The following is a 19,692-nucleotide window of genomic DNA, read 5'->3' as shown; positions in this document are numbered from 1 at the left end:
CACTGATTTTCTTCTGATTTCTCTGAAAAATCAGCAAAATTTGGGATAAATTTGGAATATTTTTCACTTGTAAAATCGAGTTGATTGAATCAATTTCCCAACCTTGAAATTGAGTAATGTTCCTTCGTCTGGGAACCAATGACTTGAGAAACGAAAAAACAGAAGGAAGAAGGGAATGCTCACACAAAATATGTTCATACTTCAAGTTGCTAAGAGTTAGTAGCGTATGTAATTTGAACCTTCTTCTGATGATAATTAATTGAGTTTCTATGGACTCTCTTTTATTTAGATCTCAGAAACTAATTTTAAGGAAACAATTAGCAGATCAAGCTTTTAATTGAAAAAAAAAAAAAAAAAAAAAAAAAAAAAAAACCTGACTTACCTAGGTACTAGAATTTTAGGATTGATAACAACAGTTATGAGCTTATACGGTACATCCGCTTCTCAAATTTGTCTGATTATTTTGAGCAAAGCTAATAAAATATTAAATGTCTACCTCCCAACACAAATTATTGGTCGAATTACAACTTCTTATTGGAATGAAAATTTTTTTGTAATTTTTTTTTCTTTGATAAACTTGCTTCATTTTAGACCCCTGGGAATGGTAAATAAAAATAAGGAATTTTAAGCCATGACATAATGTTGCTTCTTTTCCTTCCTCGGAATTAAAATTGCACAGAGATTTTGAAGCAATCAGTTGAGATACATCGTTTTCAAGTTTGGCCACTGCACTGCCTTTCAGATTTAAAGACACAAATAATGATTTTTAATGACTTACATTTTTCGAGTTAGGGAAAACAGACAGTCTCCTTATTCCGAGAGCAACCAAGAGACAAAAACCAGCTGAGGGAAGGTAAAGCACACGCTCAGCAATGACAAATCCAACGCGAAAGACAAGATTTGACGCTGGCAAAAAAGGAATGATGAGGAGTGCTAATGCTATCACTATACCCCTGAAACAGGAAAAACACTCATTTTGAAATGCATTGAAATCAAGAGACTGAAAGAGCAAGATAGACAAAGAATAGGAAGCAGGAAAGACTTTTGATAGATAGTAACACGTTAACAGCCTCGCCTAGCGAAGAGTAGCAAAATGGCAAACTAGCGAAAAATATAGGAATCACCAAGGAACGATATTGGTGCACTCTAGTAACGTTCAAATAGACAGACAGTCAACGAATAAAGCTAGCGTTACTCTTGAAGTTAGAGAATAAACTACTCCTTTGTAGAATTACAGACCAGTGTTGGTCTCGTCAGACTGAGAACTGAAAAAGCCTTGCCAGTCAACGTGTTAAAAAGAAAATAAGGGTCCGATCTTTTGAGAGTTAGGGAATTATCATTTTTAATTTTTTATATTTTTCAACAGGCATTGATATGCCTGGTAACTTCAGATTTCCTATTCCAATTCAATTCAATTTAAGTACTGTCATTCATTAGCTATTGTAGGGTTGGATTAAAATCCAGTCGTTTCTTTCTTTTTCTTTCTCATTCACTCTCCAATCAGCTATTCTTGTAATGAACAAAAATACTGATTTAGTCACCTAACGAAGCACTTCAGCTGTTAAGATTTGTGATGATAACTATAGTTGTTCATAGCAAGAGCGTTATGATAAAATCTTGTAACTGCTGGTAAATTTGAAAAAAGAAAATATGCATATTTCATCAGTACCTCCATTCTTGCGTGTTGAAAGACTTGGTCAGTCTCTTCATTGTTGCAGCAAATGATACCCACAGGATGACAACAGCCAAAAGTCTGAGGTCGATTGGAAATTTACAGACGCTGATTGGTGGAATGCAGCCCATTGACCAATCGAAGCATAGCCACTCCGGACACAGCAAAATCCACATGTTCAGAGAATATAAGTAATTGTAGTTCACAACCTGTATCACAATAAATGATGTTGTTATCATAGGTGAACGTGGTTTTTGCATTCTGTGATTTTTTTGGCTCCCTGAAATAATAGACCGCTTACAAGACTGCATGATTTAATCAGTGATCTTTAGGCAGCACTCTCGGACAAAAAAAAGGGGCATGGACGATTTTAAAATCAAAGAATTTTCACATGATGATAATTCCAAAAATTTGATATTGTATTTTCCTATTTCTGATATGGATTATTCAAATGAGGGGGGGAGAGAGAGAGAGGTTGGTTTGTTTTTGCACTTATTGAACAAATAAATGTAGAGCAAATATGATGTGAATAAACGGCTCATATATCGAGGATCACACTCAGAGAAAACTTATCTGGGGAAAAAAAGGATGAAACATAATTATTTTATTTGGATTGCAATTAGATATAATAGATTGCTCAAAAAAAAGTTGTAACTTCCAAACCCCACTACTCGACATTTGTTGTTGGAAACATTAATAACATTCTGAAGACCAAAAAAAGATAATTTAACAATTAATCCCTAATATCAATTCCTGGCTTTCACTGACTATTTAAAATACCTTGACATTTCTCGGATTTCTCTGACTGTGACAACCCTGAGCACAGTTGAAACCCAAACACAAACTCTTTTTAATGTTTTTAAGTGCTTGCTACTATGGAGGCTTACCTTTTCGAGTGTATTATTTAAGAACGATGCAGGATTGTCGACTTTTTGGAAGACGGGAGGAGCAGAACCCATGACAATCCAGCGTAAGTACAAGAGTGCAACACAACCAAAACACAGTATGGACTGCCGGAGCAACAACAAGAAGAAATGACGGTTGTCTTTCAGCTTTTCGTCTGACAAACCATTGCTGCGATTTCCATTTTGCATCGAAACAGCACCTGCTCCATGACCGTTGCTATGCCCATTTAATCCATTTTGATGGATTTGATTCAGAATCTTATGAGGTAACTGTTTGTTGCTTTTCGGTTTTTTCTGTGATGAGTTGAAAACCTCATGCAGCATTTTATTCAGGTACATGTTGTTCACAATCAGCAGGTCATATAGACAGCAAATACTCTGGGTAAAAAACAAAACAAAACAAATAAGTAAACACATATGCGATTGACAGTTAAATTTTGAACAATTATAAACAAGATCCGTCAACTTTCCATGGGTTTAGAAAATGCCCAATCTCATGATCCTAGGATCACGGAAAATCAGAGGTTAATCTTGGGCCTTGATGCAATTTTAAAATGATAATTTAATGATAACTTTTTTTTCTTTTACTTTTGAGCAGCGCTTAAAAATGTGGGGCAACTTGTACATTTTACAGTGGAATCGGACATATGGCTGAGGGGCAAATCGGAAATAGGACCTGATCCTTACTCTGAGGCATTACTGAATATATAAGTGAACTTTCAATCTTTGTTTGAAAAAAAAAATAACAGCATGGAACAACTGGTAGTACATACTAAATTTCTAGAAAAACATTTGACCACAAAGTGTACATGCAAAAATTGAGTGAAAAATACTTAATTATACAATCAGATTTAATAAAAATTAGCCCTAAATACATCATACAAAGCCTGAGTTCTTATGTTTTATGTTTTTACCAAAAAATAAGCAACATTCTGACTTGAAATTTTGTTCGGACATTTTCCATAAACTAATGAAAATTCAGAGAAAGTTTAATTTTCATTGTTTTTTAGTTCTCTATTTGGAAAATAAAGCATTAGAAGAAATAAGGCAACATCTGATGTGATCAGGCTTATTCTGGTCAAATCCTTCCGCATGATGATTCCAATTTTGAAAAAAAGAATAAATGAAGCCTTTTACTCACAATGATAGTGATGCCTTGCTCTTTGCACAGCATTGCAATGCCAACAAAAACGCACGAAAGTGCACAATAACTCAAGGAGCTGACACTGGTATTCTCCTTTCTTACAGCATACTGATAGACTAGAATACTTATAAATGCAAAAAATGTGGACAGTAAGTCTGCTCTCCCCACTATGCCAGCCACCTAAAACATTAAAAAATCAGAGTATCACTACATGGAGAAGTTATCTGAATGGGCTCCTTTTGATGTAATCCTTTTTATGACGTACTTATGGTGACTCGATCGAGCGGTGATTTCCAGCGAGGCAATGCCTTGGAGGTTTTGCCTCTCTATATCGGAGTGTGATTTGTGCTTATTAGGAATAAGAACAACCGGTATGTCAAGTAACCTTTTTTATAATTGATAAAATTTTTCATTGATTCATCTATCAGTGTTCATGTTGATCCTAGCAGCACCGAATCAATTGGCATGACAGTTGATTAAAGATACAAGATACTTACAGTTATAAAGAAGATATATTTTCATTTTTTAAGGCACTTCATAAGGCTTTTAAATTTTTTGGAGCCCAGTTAAGTGTTTGAAAATGATCTCAAAAAAAAAAAAAAAACTGCATTCCATCCCAATTTAGTTCAGTTTATCAATATTAATTCAGACATTAATTTAATATGCTTGAATTTCCGGAACAGGTGCTACAAAACCGGCAAGGTTTTGGACAAGGTACAAACCATCCTCCCCCATCCTTTGAGTCCAAAGTGCAAGTTTTTTGTTCACAAGGGTCTCTTAAATTTTTTATGTTTCTCCCCAAAAAATCCAAGATTTTACACCTCTGATCACAATTAATACGCCAAGATCAAAATTTCAAATATAAGGCCTGTTTCTTCCGCATTTATTGAAACCAACGTAAATTTCATGGAAAAAAGATTGCACCAGTGCATATGTATAGGCTTCACTGAGGAAACTGAATTTTTTTGGTACGTTTTTAGGACTCTTAAACATGGAAAAACGGGAAAGAAAGACTTTCAAATTTTTTGAACAACCCTAATACTCATGCGTCTTAAGTAGCAATTGTTCAAAGCTGCAGTCTTGGTATAGGCATGGTATAGGTGGCCTATTAGCTGTAAATTTTTGGCACCAAAGTGTAAAGCGCATCAGAGCTGATGAGTTGCAGCACAAGCCAACAATACAACTATTAAATGGGTATAAAGCGGTGGTTCAATTACTCTGGAGCCAGTAAAGTGGACTTACAGACTCTGTGTGGACTGGATGGAGAGCAAAGAGAGACGCAGCAACCAGAGACAGCTTTGGGGACTCAACTCCAAGCAGGAGTTTATAGACACTGAGTAACAGTACGCTATTAATGCCATGAAGGATGACGTTGAATAGATGAAAACTGAAAGGTTCTAGCTTCCCGTCATTCAGCCAAACGTTCCACCTGGAAACAAAACAAAAAAAAATTAAGTTACTCACTTATATTCTCGCAAAATATCTGACATTAACCTTCCCAATAAATTCTACATTTAATATGCCATTCACCATGGCGCTCCCTCGCACACATCATATTATCACACTCCTATGTCCATCATCCATAAGAGCAAAGAAAGGCAAATTAATCACAATTAAGATGATAAATGCTCTGCCTTGGAATATGAAAAAACGCTTCCACAGAAATGACACACATTTTTTTAATTTCTTTCTTTCCTTTCTTTTTGTCTTTGCATTTTACGACTTGCTTGAGTCACTTTACAGCAATAATTTCAGCTTTATGCGGTAATTTAAGTATGATAAGCCTACTGCCAAATAAAATACCTCATGATATTTTTTCATTAATTGCTTTTTATTTTTTTTTTTGGTCAAAGGTCTACTTTATAATTTGTCTAATTTTTGGATGTGTTATGCCGTAAGAATAAAGATGGCTTTGTAAAAATATAGAGCAGCCTGAATGTTGAACAAGACCAATGTTTGTTCATTGCTCAAGTCAAGACTGAGGAGGTGATCGGTGATGCCCATGTTGGGTGGAATCTACAAAAAACTGATTTCATCTCTTGAGTTGCCAATACTTTGTCATTAAATCCACCCAACACAGACTTGACAAAGAGGATGACTGGCAACGCTGACCAAGATCATAACTCCATTCCTCCGTGCTTTTATCTTGTCCAATCGACAAACACAAAATCTCAACAATCTGGCTGCAGGTAACCGCTCATAGGAAATGGGGTCTCCGCACACTTCCCCTGGGAAAAATTCTTGTCAATTTTGGTTGAAAAATCAGGTTTTACGTTTTTGATGTAGATTGCATTCTCTTATCCTGAAGAATGAGATTTAGGCCGTTTAGCACATTTTTGCGCTTGTAAAAGAGCATTTCAATTCAACAGTTTTGCTCCGAAAGAATGGCAGATTAAAACTGCAAATATTTTGTTATTAAAACTATGTTTTTGAACTTCAAACTTTAAACTGTCATAGCTTTGGTTTGGTTTAAAATTTTTTAGCATAATTTTGCACCAGTGTTTACACTCCTTATTTGGGCCGTGCTGAAAAGATCTTAATTTTGACTTTTCTGGCAGTTTCTTCCCATAAGGACAGTCAGATATGAGTGTATAAATACATATTCCCTGTAGATGCTTTGATCTTGCTTACTGCTTTAACTTTGACTATGATGAAAAGGGATGCTACAGTTATGCCTTAGATGACATGGCATGGCTTCTGAGACAAACTTTACTTTTAGGTAATTTAAAACAAATAAGCATTTCTGTGAATTCCATGCATTGCTCTCTACCTAAAAATTTAATCTATTGATATAACCTGAACGATATGACAGTGAGTGGCCGGTAGGATTTGTGGCTAGCGTTATTCGTGATGCGCGTTCCCCAAAAATCATGAGAGAACAATTTCCAGACAGGAGTAGTGAGCTGGACATCATCATTGTTAACCACTGCTTCCGAGTCATCAAACACGAAGTCTCCATTCAGAGAGCCAACATAACATAAAACGGCGAGAAGACCCACAACTAGTCTTGATTGCCGGTGCGTCAAAACTGGAAAAAAGTATAAGATTTGCACATTAAATTTCAGAACATATTTTCTTAGATTTTTGGGAAAGAGCAAATGTTACTTGAGACCAAACCTTCCTTTCGCTTGCTTGTGTTTCTTTTCCTTGCTACATTAGTTGCATAATTTAAAACAAACTGGTTTTAAAAATGGTAAGTATACCTACTGCTTTTGTACCTATTCTCTACGCCCTCAATATTCTAATGATTTTTCTATTTCACCAGGTACCGAGCCATCGAAAATGAGACAAAATAAAAGAATGTAAAAAGTTAAAAAAAAACTCGCAATTTCCAAACAGAAAACTCCTGAAAAAACGGTTAAAATATCTGAGAAAGGAACCCCTTTTTGTTCATTTTTGCGTGAAAATGCCACATAACACTTTTACAGGTTTTACTTACCTAATGCTTTATTTTTTTAAAGGCCAACAATTTTACATACAATTTTATTCATTTAAGCATGTTAAATAGTTTGCAGTTTCCTCACATTCATCATCAATATGGATGATTTTTAAAATTTAACAAAGTTTGATGCCAATTTTTTTTCATACCTTAAATTTTACAATTTTAATTGTAAACCTTTTCATTTTTACAAAAAAAAAAAAAAAAAAAAAAAAAAAAGATATCCCTAACTTGTACAGTGCTACTCAAGATGGTTCCATCAACCTTTTCCACAATATTTTGAGCATTTCTTTCGGTCAAAATTCGTTGATCTCATTTTGGGAATAAATTCGGAAATTCTAACTTTCAACTTTTTTCTTAGAATGAGAGGTATTAATGATAGTATAAATTAGAAAACCTTCCTCTATGAATATCCCATCAAAATGTTGAGAGAAAACTTCTGTGCCTCTAGTAAAGTCCATTGATGTCATGAACAGGTAAAACAATAAGGAACTGACTGAAATTGTTTACCAGGGAGAGGAATTGATGCATCCCACGTCATTTTCCAGAAATGCCACTTTTAAACACTTGTTGCAGCCACGGTCCACTAGCTCATTTTTCTGCGGTTACATCCAGGGTCGGGCCACAAATGTTTGTCCATTTCCAGTTATGATGAACATGGATCATGAACTAGGTACTTGTCCATTCTTCTTAGATTATGTGCTTTTTGGTGGGAGTCCATACTTCGACCCGAGATTTCTTCCTCATCTGATAAAACAAAGTTAAAAAGAAGCAATATTGGAAATTAGGTAGTCGATTATGAGGGTAAATAGGTAATGCATTTCAAATGGATAGTTCTAATTGGACTACATTTTGCGATTAGGAACTACAATTTCTTGCTCATCCGTAAATACACTTATGTGCTTAGGGAAACTAATGGTACATATACGTTGTTTCTAAACTGAGCCAGAAATTGTAGTTCCTAATTACAAAATGTAGTCCAATTGTTCACGGGCTACCTATTAGAAACAAATAAATAACTATACCTACCTGAATTAAAAAGTCATAATAAGTATACTGAGTGATCCAGACCACCCGGTATTAACTGTACCCGAATTAAAAATTAATTGACCCTCTTTACAAAAAAGTTTGTTTCAAGGTCTCCATTTTTTCTTTAAAAAAAACTCTAACTAGAGTTTTTTGCATTGCTTCATAGTACTAGGTGTGGGTTAAGTATATACCCTGTTTCACATATGAATATTTCGCATTTTACGTTGAGTCCACAACCTTGTGAAAATATATGTATAATATTTCATGGAATGTTCGAATCTTTCATACATTTACCTACTTAATTTCATACTACCCCTGTTCCTTCATCAGGCAAGTAAAAATAAGCTGTGGCCCTCAAATAGTCGAGATGAAACCTTTGACACTAATGAGTATTTCTTTAAAAGGTAGAGTTTTTCATTCGATTCCAGCTGAGGGCCACTGTACCTTACAGTGATGGATGAGTTGTTTGGCGTTGCTCACCTCCTCCTAATATTCGAAAATGACCAAGTTCCAATTTAAGTACCAAACTAAATGCCTTAATTACTTTTCTTTTTCTTAATGTCTATTATTCAGAGGTAAAGTCTGTTATAAGTGTGGTTACAATGTAGCAATTTCAATCGTGCATAAAGAATCAATTTCCGTTATTGAAACTAGTATTTAAGTATACTTTTATGCACAATTTTTATTTGTAGGTCAGGGCCGGATTTACTTACTTGCTGCCTATGGGCCGCCTGTATTTTGCCGCCCCCGGCTCATTTTGAAACATCAATAAAACCATCCAAAACGTGCCGGAGGGGAGGGGTGCATAAGACGCGTTTACTCGTGTTGGAAACATTTCTTGCAAAAGCCCTGTCAACACTACTGGCAAAAGTTCATGGAACTTGGCGCGAAAGGTAAGTTCCGTAAACCTATCTCTGTGGGGACAAGGCCTTCCATTTATATGAAATGAACGAAAAAATTATGAAAGAACAAACATAAATGTGGTTTAATAATTGTAACTTCCTCCGCCGCGCGCCGATCGCACTGCATTTTACGCAATGCGTGAAGTATTCATGTAGTCTTGCAGGCGCTATGCGTTTCCCGCCGCTCGCTGCTGATCGCAGTTCGCACTGTCTTTGGCGCAATGCGTGAAGTATTCATGCAGTCTTGTAGGCGCTAATATGTGTTACATGCCGACCGCCGCGCCGCGGGTTCTCCTTTTCATCTCAAGTCCTCGTCATCATTGCTCTCTGCGCCGCGCCGTTCCAGGCCAAATTCCGTGTTCGGTTTCTCTCTTAGTCTAAACTCGACTATTCAAAGGTGCTGTCTATTGTATCACAGAAAGACGACAAAATTACAGATATACTCTCAGGAAATGAGAGATGTTGTCACCTTTTCTCGTTGGTAATTTTTTTTCTGAATCCGATTTTTCTTTATAGCTACATTTAAAAAAATTGCAAAATTTGCCGCCATGGGCCGCGGCCCATGTGGCCACCCCCTAAATCCGGCCCTGGTGTAGGTAAATATTTCAAGTTGTATTTAAGCAGCAAAGAACTTTAATTTTTTCCTTCAGCTTCTGTCATTTCAATTTTTGATGGAAATAAGTGCCTACCTACCCCCCTCAGAGTTTCCTTGAGTTTCTTAGTGCTGTGAATTCTCACAAGCAGCAAAGATGGGTGGGAGCAGGTTGAGCCAGTATCTTCAAATTTCTAAGGGAGTTCAAAGATATGTGTTATCAAAGGGTAAGATAAAAAAGATTATGAATTTTGCAGGGGGAAAATTAATGATGCTCTAAAGATCTTTTATAAAAACTCCAAATCCAAAAAAATATTTCAATTTGATAGAGGCTTTTTGAATGTTGTCAAGGGAAAAAAATTACGAAATAGTTGAACAAAAAATCGAGCAGAAAATTTTTTAGGATTGGATCTCCTGATGAAAATTGGGTGAATTTTTTTAGCTCTTCCACTTCATGTGGCCTGAACTTCTGAAGAGCTTTACTTATAAGTATATAAATACATCATTTAGCAGAAGGGAACCAACGCAATTACGGTGTTTTTATATAAAAAAAAATGCTCAGAATAGCAGTTAGTTAGTTTTTCTACCAAAAAAATTGTTAATTTTGATGGACAATGATCGTTCTAATTTTCTTACGGTGCAAATCTTTGGTATTTTTTAAAGCAAAGAGGAAACTGTTAAAGAAAAAAGTGTAAATGCGTTAAATCCCTTCTACGAAATGCGATTAAATTGTGGCTCATTCAATTCAAAATCATAAAAATGACACTTAATCCTGTTGTCTATTCATCGCATTGCAGGAAAAAAAGAAATTACCTAGAGAGACAGTGACGCTGGCACCAAAGTTTGGGGGAAGGGCATTCGATAGATTTCATCTCCTAAACAACCTCTCTTTCATGAGTATCTCTAATATCTCTCTTCAGCGAATTTTTCAACCTTTATTCGGGTATTTACCTATTAACTTATTAATTTAAAAAAATTATTTTTTTCTTCTTTTTACTTAGGTTTTTTTTTTAGAACATGGAAAAATAGCAAGACTCATACATATGAAAAATATGTCTGTAATTGGCAAGGTTGTTCTTAATAATCTAAATATGACAATAAAATACAAGTACAGTTACAATTACAACTTCTGTCACATGAAACTTACGTACTCCATTGACATGCACTTATCTACAAAATCAAGTTTGCGTATAGAGATTTTCATAATTTAAGATGAATTCTGACAGCCTAATTGACATTTCGATGGCCAAAGTATGCAACAACGTACCTCCGTTTGCAATGTTGCAGATTCTGTCATGATATATTTTTTCTTTAGAAATTTAGTCAGTGAAGTTTCGTGAAAACTTCCTTGATTTTTTTTCTCTGTTTCTTAGCAGAATATATTCTGAATAAAGTTCAAGCTATATTAAAAATTAAAAAGTAAGATGGGAGTGAAAATTTTGAAACAGCCCAATGGAGGTAGGTAGTTTCATACTTGGGCCATTGATTGGGTTGTTAACTTCTGCTACATCCTGCTATGTATGATGAGTAATGACCGGTCAATACTAAACACCAGAGACTTCAAGAGTCACTTTAGCTCCCTGCCTTTTGGCAAAAATGGAAAAGATAAACATACAAAAGTCTGATGGATCTCTTCAATACTGCAACTAAAATAAATCATAGTTTGGTGTGGCATTAAGTAGTCTCTGTGTTCTCCTCGCAATGTTATACCTATTCCGAAGTTTTCATTTTGATCCATTTGAGTCCTTGATTATTGATAGTATACATGACTTGAGTAGAGGAATTAGAATTCTGAATAGTTGCAACAAACATATTAGACTCTGATTCATGAAATTTCAATTCAATCCTTCTATTTATTTTTCCTACTTTAGGTTCAACAGAAAACTCTTCCAGAATGGAACTCTTAGATTGAAAAAATGAAGGCTTAGTATAAATTGTTGTGACATTGTAGTCATTAACACATTTTTGTAAAACCTGTACTAACTTTCTGCAATACAAATCAATTTTTCTAATCCCTCCACTTCTGACATCTTGTTGGTAAAATGCTGCCACACTATCTAGTAGAATCAGGCTGACGCTCGGATGAATTATTAACAGCGACGGTATCTGATGAAAGGTGACAAACAATTCTGGACTGCTGTGACAAGTAAGTAAAAATAAATTGTTCAAGGAAGATTTAATTAAATTTTCAATGTCTTCTTGCTCGATTGTTATTCCTTTTGATGTTGATTTTTTCAAGATGAAACGCTCCATTAGATTAACTAACTTCAGAATGTTGAAATGACTGTCAGTTTCAATTAAAATCACACCTACGTTGAGGCCATTCAATTTGATGTCTTTGAACATTGGTGGGAGGATAGATTTCATGATGAACTGTGTTAATAATAAGGTTTTTCCGGTTGAAGGTCCACCTTTAATTTCAATCGTCTCCTTCGGTTCTGGTCCGGAGTGAAATAGATGTTCTTCTAGTCCGGCTGTGGATTGGTGAGAATTTAGACGTGCTAAAAGTTGAACACCTGATTCTGCTTTAAGATGGTAGTTCATGACTAAGCCTCTGTGGTTTGGTAGGTACCTCTACGATGGGCAGACGGGAATCATGCGATGTGAGGTGGGTAGAGTCAGCGTCACTTAATTAAGCACAAAAAACAAGACATAGTGTTCCCGATTTGCTACATCTAAAAAATTGCTATCGACCATTCTTACATGTATTTGTGTCCACTGATTGAGAGGCTGACCGTTGGTGAAATTTGAAGATGCTATTCACCGTAAAGAAAAGAAATGTCTGGATCAGGGTGGGTATTTGAGTGCTATTTCGGCACAATCAACAGGCTCCAGTGACTAATTAAGTGCAAAATTGAAGAGCCACGGTTAAACTACTGTTGTAAACGCAAAAAGAATCTAGAAGTAAGGGATATTTTTATCAATTTGCTCTCACTTACCATTGAAGAACTGCAGGGCGAGGAAACGTAAACACAAAACACAAGCAGCCGCCGAAAAAACAAAACAAATCGATGAGAGGCAGACAGAGAAAGTGTAAAGGGTAGAGGCAATGCAGCCATCTATCGTGACGTAGTATAGCACATCAACTCGTTTATTCATGGTTATTCGCCATCAGCCAATGAAAAAAGAGATTATGACGACGTAGATGTACTTGTACATTTCTCTTGTCACCCCTACCCCGTTCTCAGTGTATTTTCCAAGACCAATCCACACAGGTCAGTCATTCCGGTGGACGAGTTTTGGTACTCTACTGCGCAGTGACGTACTATTGAGTGCTGGCAATGTATTTCTTATGGGTGCACTCAATAGTACGTCACAATGAGTGCTGCGACCTGCGAGTTAGGGCCGGGCGGGGGAGTGGATTTCAAAAAAGCTGCGCAATGACTGACCTGTGTGGATTGGTCTTGGTATTTTCTGTGTAGTTCAAAGCTGTGATAAGAGCATGTTAGATAATTTTTTACGTTTATCACTTGTTTTTTAAAAATACTAATATGTTTAAAAAGTGAGTACCATCATTCCAATGATTTCTTGTCCAAATTTCGAATTTTTGTCGTTTTTTTCGTGGAAAAGCTTTGCCGGTCGCCGGTTCAGTGTTCTCACGCCGAACATAACCTCCATTCATGGTTTCATTTTCCTCACCTTAAAATAATTTTCATGCATTAATTTTGAACTGCACCAGTTTTTTAATGTGGCTCCAGTACTTACTTGTTTACTTCATTGACCATGAGTCGTAAAAGTCGAATCAGCTTGCCTGACTTAAGCTGTATCCCAGGTTGTAGCAGATGCTGATGACAAGACGCTCAAGGGAATGCAAAATTTTCAGAAGATTTATCTGACCATACCTCTTCAAATTTCAGCTATATCTTTAGCGTGTATACTCAACGTAGCACCAAAGGTTCTGCCATAAAATCATGCCTTTGCAATAGTCAACATTTGTGAAGACAGGGGACAAGAGAGCCGATGAAGGAAACCTGTGAAGTTCAGGTTCATTAGGAAGCGTTTTGAGTTATTTAGTCCCAAATAAATTTATGCATATTTAGAGTGAGGCAGAGGATTTGCCACTTTGATCCTTGTGTTTAGCTTCAATGCCAAAATGAACATGGCAGATCTTCTGTCGAATTATTGAAATGCGTATACTTAATCTGGTATAGACTGTTAAGTGCCATTTAAAAGGAAAAGTCTTCAAGGGATGACATGTATGGTAGAGAAAGGGTATGTTATGCTCTCTCCTCATGCTTAAAATTCATCCTATCGTTGGGAACCTATGTTCCTTTGAAGACTTATTGAGTTCCATGTGATGGAATCCGTTGGTTTCATGACCACGATAATGTTTTGATATTTTTTATTGCTGTTATTTTAACCCAACTCTGCATTTAATACTTGTTGAAATTTTCAGATTTGATGAAAAGGATAGTATATCAGGAGTTCAGCAGTTAAAATCATCTGTCCAGAAAGGAATACGATCAAAAATCCTTGAGCAATATCCCCTGTTAGAAAACTATGTTGACAATATATTGCCCAAGAAAGACGCCTTTCGTTTAGTTAAATGGTAATGATTTATCTTGTTCATGTATTTTTAAGTATATGTAGTTGCTAGTTCGTTATTGCCTCAGTCAAACGCTTTTGTTTCTTTTGTGTTAATGTTCATTTTTTTTTGGTAAGCAATATTTGCTGTCAGAACCCTTTTCAGGTGAATTCGCTTTTGTTGCTGTTTGCGTAAGATACGGAATACTGTAACCCAAAATTTGATTTGAAGTCACTTACATTTTTAATCGTAAAAACTGCCGTAGAACATACCACTAACTCCATCTCTCAGATTTTATACGCATACTCTATTGTGAGTGGTACCTAGCCTGTTATGCAGCATGTTGCCTTTGCTGTTGAGAACAAAATACCACATCCAGCGTGATTTTTTATTTTTTAATACTTAGCCTGTTGTTGATATCAAGTCTTCAATTCTTGCACTTCTTGGAAAAAACATATATCGTTTGTCATCTCCCGACTGACTTGATTTGCTCACAGTTAATTATTTTTAGGTATTGTTACTGAGGACATAACAAACTTTCTGAACTCTTTTTCTTCTTTTCTAAATTTCAGTCATGACCATGTGGAAATTATTGTAAATGGTAGTGGGGAGCTAATATTCTTTCGACAAAGAGAAGGACCATGGATGCCAACCTTAAAACTGTTCCACAAGTGTGAGTTATAAGTTTGATTTACTCAGTTTTTATTTGCCTTTGTCTTTTACTTTTGCTAATGTTTTCAGTGCTCTAAGATTCCTATCTAAATCAAGAATTTTTTGCAATGACTGTTATAGATGAGCAAGCCAGGATGATAAATTTGAATTGGCTGCATTCTCAAGTTTCAAATAACGGTGATGTACTGAATATCACAGAGTTTTATAAATACATTTTATTAGGTACATTCTAAAATGGACCACTAGACAAGGTTTAAATTTAAGCATTCTGAAGTATATTCTTTTTCAAAATTTCGAGTAGAACGCATTTCAAGCAACAATAATTACTGGAAAAAAACCACCTTTTTCGAAAGCCACTTGTATGGTTGTGTTTTGCAATGTAGATTTATCATTGCTGCTCTGTCATCAGAAGAACAAGTTTTTGCCAAAATCCCGGTATACAGGATCCATCGACTCATCCTCATACAATTTTTTCGTTTCACAGATCCCTTCTTCTTACCAAAGGAGCAAGTTGATAAAGGAGCTATAAGATTTGTCCTCAGTGGTGCCAATATCATGTGCCCCGGCCTTACTTCCCCAGGGGCCATTATGACTCCCGTAGAAAAAGGAACCGTTGTTGTAAGTGTTATTATGATTTTAAACATATCAAATCAAGATATCCTTCCCTCCTCTTCTCACAAGCAATCAATTGTGACTTTCCAAGGTCTGAAGTCAGGTAGGCGTAGACTGTCCATGGACCGAGTTTATCAAATGAGAACCAAGTCACATCAAGATGAAACAGAGAACTAAAGGTTTCAATTTTTACGGCTCCATGAGACTCAATGTTAGAGGTTAAGTTGAATTAACTTGCACATTCAAAATACTCTTTTTGACAATAATTTTTTGTCAGGAAAAAATGTGTGACTAGTCAAGCTTAGTACTACCCCTAGCTCATTGTTCAAAGTATAACTTACCTTATACCTCTCTGTTTGATTTAATCCACATGATACAACTAAAATGCATTACCTATCATAAAACTTCCTAAGAAAGAGTTTTGCCTGTTTAGAAGCAGAGAAACTATACCCCCCCCCCCCCCCCCAAAAAAAAATGCCGAAGCGTAGCAGCTGACTCTGTCAAATAAATTGTTTCATCAGATCTAGTGTCCCTGCTGCCTCACAGGAGACCATCACACCTCAGCCTTCTTCACAATACCGTTACAGATTGCTTAGAAGTTTTTTATTGCTTCAATGAAAGTAAAACTCAAGGTTCATGAAACATTTTTCAGAACCAAAATCAAAGACTTCTCAAGAAGTTCTATTGAACAAAGTAAAACTCTCTCAAGGATTTCTGGAATGGTTCTCATAGATAGTACAAACAATTTTTAGAGATTGTAAAAAATGCCCCAATGATAGAAGTTTCCACTCCTTACATTTATTATCTGTGCAGTCTGAGGTGAATTTACAATGCACATACGGCATCATTGGCCTTTTCGCCACAGCAGTCTCCATGCACAAAACAAATCCTCTGTACAGTCACACACCAAATAAGTACACTTAGATGCTAGGAATTTCAAACTTGAAAATTGAAGAAAAAAAAATAATTATCAGCACTAGGTACTCTCAAGGATTTTTAAGGTGAATCCAGGGTTCGATTAGGGATAATTTAAGATTAGAGATAGCGCCACCAGTCACCACTGAGAATTTCACTTTCCTTCGACGATTGCTAAAATAATATTCTTCAAATTACAAAGAGCAGATCCACAAGATATAGATTATTTTTTGAGCCAAAAATATTGGCAATTAGAATTACAAGCGCAGAGAAAGTACGGCTGAAACTTTCAGCTCAGTGGCGGCGGCCGAGCGCACAACGGAATCCTTCATTTTGTGTCTCTCTCTCTCCCATTGCCGCAATGAGAATTACTTTCCGCCGTAGTTAAGACTTTCTTGTTGGGAATTTTGAGAAGATTTTTTTAATGATTGTTACTCAAGTATGTTGCTATATCCCCTGTATCTCCAATCTTGAAAAAGTATTACGGATTTTATTATTTTGGCAAACAATACGGCTATTCTGAACAGCGCAACGTGGTGGCCAAATCGCGAAGTTCCAAGCCTGGATTCACCTTAAGGCATCATGAACCCCGTCACTCCCTTTAATTGCAGGAAAATGTTAACATCACTGCCAATTTCCTGAGCTGAGTTTTTTATTGGACGTATTTCTGTCAAACGGAACTAAGCACCAATTTGAGTTCCTTTTGAGGAATTTAGAATCTCAGATAGCGCGTTCTGTCAAACGGAACTAAGCGCCATGGAAAAACATTGCGAGTGTAGTAACAAATGAGCCCGACGCCCAGTTCTGCCGCCAATCCAAGCCCCCCTCTACCTTTCTACCCCAATGGCGCTTAGTTCCGTTTGACAGAAATATGTCCAATTGCTAAGAGAATAAAAATCATTTATTTCCACCCAGGGATTCGTTTTGTTTTTGTATCAAATGGTAAAAATATAATTTGGCACTGTCTATTTGTGTGTTATGGCATGGAATTTTGACATCATCAGATTGGCCTAAAATTAATAGATTTTTTTTCTCGAAACTTTACAGGCAATAATGGCGGAAGGTAAACAGCATGCTCTGGCAATAGGCATTACAACTCTATCAACAGAAGATATGTAAGTGCCCTTATCTGCTTCGAAGAGTGTGTCCTTTTATAAGAATCTGTAAGAGTAATCTTGCTCAGCATAGCATAGCATCTGTATGTAAAGGGAGGTCAAAAAAGTTGTTGGTTGTTAATAAACTCACGTAAATAAAATTCATGAGTATAGATTTTGATGCTACAGTCAAACAAACTTCTAATTTTCAAGAATAGCTATGCACATATTATTCAGTTTTTTCTTTAAACAAACTGCTAATTTTCAAGAATAGCTGCGCACGTAGTCTTCTGTTTTTCTTTGCTTGAGTCTTAGTAATAGCTGATTTGTGCAAACCCAAGTAAAATTGTAAACAGTGGAATGTTGCGTTTAGTATTTTGTCAAGCGAGTCTCTGGGAAGGCTATTCCACATACAACTACACATGTTCAACTATTTTCATGCTCTTTTTATAATCAGAATTCCCTTTTCTTTTCCATAGTGCTAAAGTTAACAAAGGCGTTGGGGTCGAAAATTGTCATTATTTGAACGATGGATTGTGGCAAATGAAAACTGTCAAATAAGGTTCTCCTCTCTAGTCTTTTGTCATCAGCCACCTGTAAGTATCATCTGCCATTTTTTTATGTTCCTAGACCCTTATATAATACTCTTCTTTTTCAAATTTTTTAAGGCAGCCGCCACATCATTGCACACTATGAATATACTCATATGAAATAAGTATCTATATTAATGTAATACTCATTTCTTCAAGTAAAATAGGTTGTACCTAAATAATTTTTTGTTTTTTCAGAAAAAGTATGTAGCAAATTTGCAATATCTTCTTATATTTTCAAACGTCCCAGCAGCAACTGGTCAGGCTTGGAATCAAGCAATATCCGCACGGAATAATGCAGATTGCTTTTTGAAGGTGTAATTTTTTTCTCGAGTAATTGTGAATGTACAAGATTTGCCAACTCTCAACGATCATTAGAAATTAAAAATATGTAATTACTAGTCGTATAGACGTAAAAAAGAAGCATCATCATGATCAGTGCCATAGCGAATGAAATACATCCATGGTTACCTTTTAACTGTTGCTGCATGTTTTTCAATTCCGTTTAGAAAGGTTAAAGTTAAAAGTAATACATTCCTTCATCGTGTTGTATGTAGACTGTTAAGCCGGCAATGATATTTTTCCGAAGGCGCCATAAGGTTTGCAATTCTTGCTATTTCTTTTCAGATAGATATTTTTTACAGCCTAGAATTTTTCTTGTACTCAGTTTTCCTTTTTTAGTTCAGTGAAATTTCACTTTTTTTAGGAAGTGGAGGAAAATCCAAAGAAGCTGATCGTCTGTTTTCAAACTCTGATCTGGAACTTGAGTTCATCCACCTGTTGACAAGCTTCAGTCAGTTACATCTTTGTCAGCATCTTTCCTTTTGGCAGATAAGAAAATCAGCCAGTATTTATTTTTATTTTTCAAACTGTAAAGTACATATATGTTAATTTGTGAATTAAAACCTTTTTTAATAATGTTTTGAGCATATTTTTTCAGTGTCCTTTTGACTGGGTAATTGAGAAAGAGATCACATCGACAGTGAAACTGCAGAAACGCACATCTCGGTTTGGTGAGATGCAGACTTGCCATCATAGTCACATATGTACCTACGAGCTGCTTTTATAGCACCCTCTGATGCTCTGTGATAATAGGCCCCTATCCCAAAGATTTATTCGAAGGTGACACTCCAGTATTTCTTGTACAATCCTGTGTTTGCACCTTTTTTATGGGCCTTCTTGGTCTCCTCCCTGCAAAAAACCAATCAAGCGCCTTTTTTGGCTTTCTTCCTTCACTACCTTAACAGGACCATGACAAAATTATTTTTTGGTCAAGACATCGAATACGATGTTATTTCCAGCTTTCATGATCTGATGCACTGTGTCAATTTCATTATCTTTTGCTGCAGAAAGAAAATGAACGACTTCTCTGCATTATTCCTTGAACATTTCAGTGAGTATTCTCCTCTGCGAGAAGAATATTTTGTGAAAATTTCAAGCAATAATGTTGATTCAGTCTCCTTTCGTAAAATAAAATACCAGCAGAGATTTTGCCGCAATCGAGGTATGCGTTTTTTCAGTTTCACTGCAAGTATGCTGAAGGTATATTAATCTAGCTTTTCTTGTTTTCTTTCTTAATTTCAACCTCATCAGTGAATCCA

General features: G+C 36.0%; 3 protein-coding genes across 3 annotated transcripts in view; 1 reads left to right on the top strand and 2 right to left on the bottom strand.

Annotated features, from left to right (window-relative positions):
* Positions 1-12,710, bottom strand: part of LOC109031428 (protein O-mannosyl-transferase TMTC4) — a 29,134-nt gene extending 16,424 nt beyond the window's left edge. Inside the window, exons 1-8 of the mRNA XM_019042937.2 lie at positions 12,623-12,710; positions 7,671-7,907; positions 6,518-6,749; positions 4,964-5,150; positions 3,719-3,901; positions 2,560-2,955; positions 1,670-1,881; positions 779-953 (exon numbers count right to left, since the gene is read on the bottom strand). Of these exons, the coding sequence (XP_018898482.1) occupies positions 779-953; positions 1,670-1,881; positions 2,560-2,955; positions 3,719-3,901; positions 4,964-5,150; positions 6,518-6,749; positions 7,671-7,701 (1,416 nt within the window). The 5' untranslated portion in view covers positions 7,702-7,907; positions 12,623-12,710. The remainder of the gene's footprint in view (positions 1-778; positions 954-1,669; positions 1,882-2,559; positions 2,956-3,718; positions 3,902-4,963; positions 5,151-6,517; positions 6,750-7,670; positions 7,908-12,622) is intronic.
* Positions 10,722-12,635, bottom strand: LOC109031429 (DNA repair protein XRCC2). Its single transcript, XM_019042938.2, has one exon. It carries the CDS (start codon positions 12,225-12,227, stop codon positions 11,394-11,396), a length of 834 nt encoding a protein of 277 aa, XP_018898483.2. The 5' UTR covers positions 12,228-12,635; the 3' UTR covers positions 10,722-11,393.
* A 320-nt stretch (positions 12,711-13,030) lies between the features above and the next one.
* MCTS1 (malignant T-cell-amplified sequence 1 homolog) lies at positions 13,031-19,009 on the top strand. The gene is made up of 7 exons (XM_019042940.2): positions 13,031-13,185; positions 14,080-14,232; positions 14,781-14,881; positions 15,365-15,498; positions 17,455-17,522; positions 17,981-18,097; positions 18,798-19,009. The coding sequence occupies exons 1-6, from the start codon at positions 13,175-13,177 to the stop codon at positions 18,060-18,062; spliced, it is 549 nt and encodes a 182-aa protein (XP_018898485.1). The 5' UTR covers positions 13,031-13,174; the 3' UTR covers positions 18,063-18,097; positions 18,798-19,009.
* Positions 19,010-19,692: the final 683 nt, after the last annotated feature.

This window comes from Bemisia tabaci, chromosome 7, assembly GCF_918797505.1.
Source record: "Bemisia tabaci chromosome 7, PGI_BMITA_v3".
Classification (NCBI taxonomy): Eukaryota; Metazoa; Arthropoda; class Insecta; order Hemiptera; family Aleyrodidae; genus Bemisia; species Bemisia tabaci.
This window is presented reverse-complemented; position numbering and strand designations above follow the sequence as displayed.

Bases quoted from the DNA above. Each gene is read 5' to 3' on its own strand.
- LOC109031429 (XM_019042938.2), bottom strand. From the start codon at position 12,227: ATGAACTACCATCTTAAAGCAGAATCAGGTGTTCAACTTTTAGCACGT.
- MCTS1 (XM_019042940.2), top strand. The intron at 14,233-14,780 runs GTAATGATTTAT...TCTAAATTTCAG, and splicing joins GCCTTTCGTTTAGTTAAATG to TCATGACCATGTGGAAATTA. The intron at 15,499-17,454 runs GTAAGTGTTATT...GAAACTTTACAG, and splicing joins TAGAAAAAGGAACCGTTGTT to GCAATAATGGCGGAAGGTAA.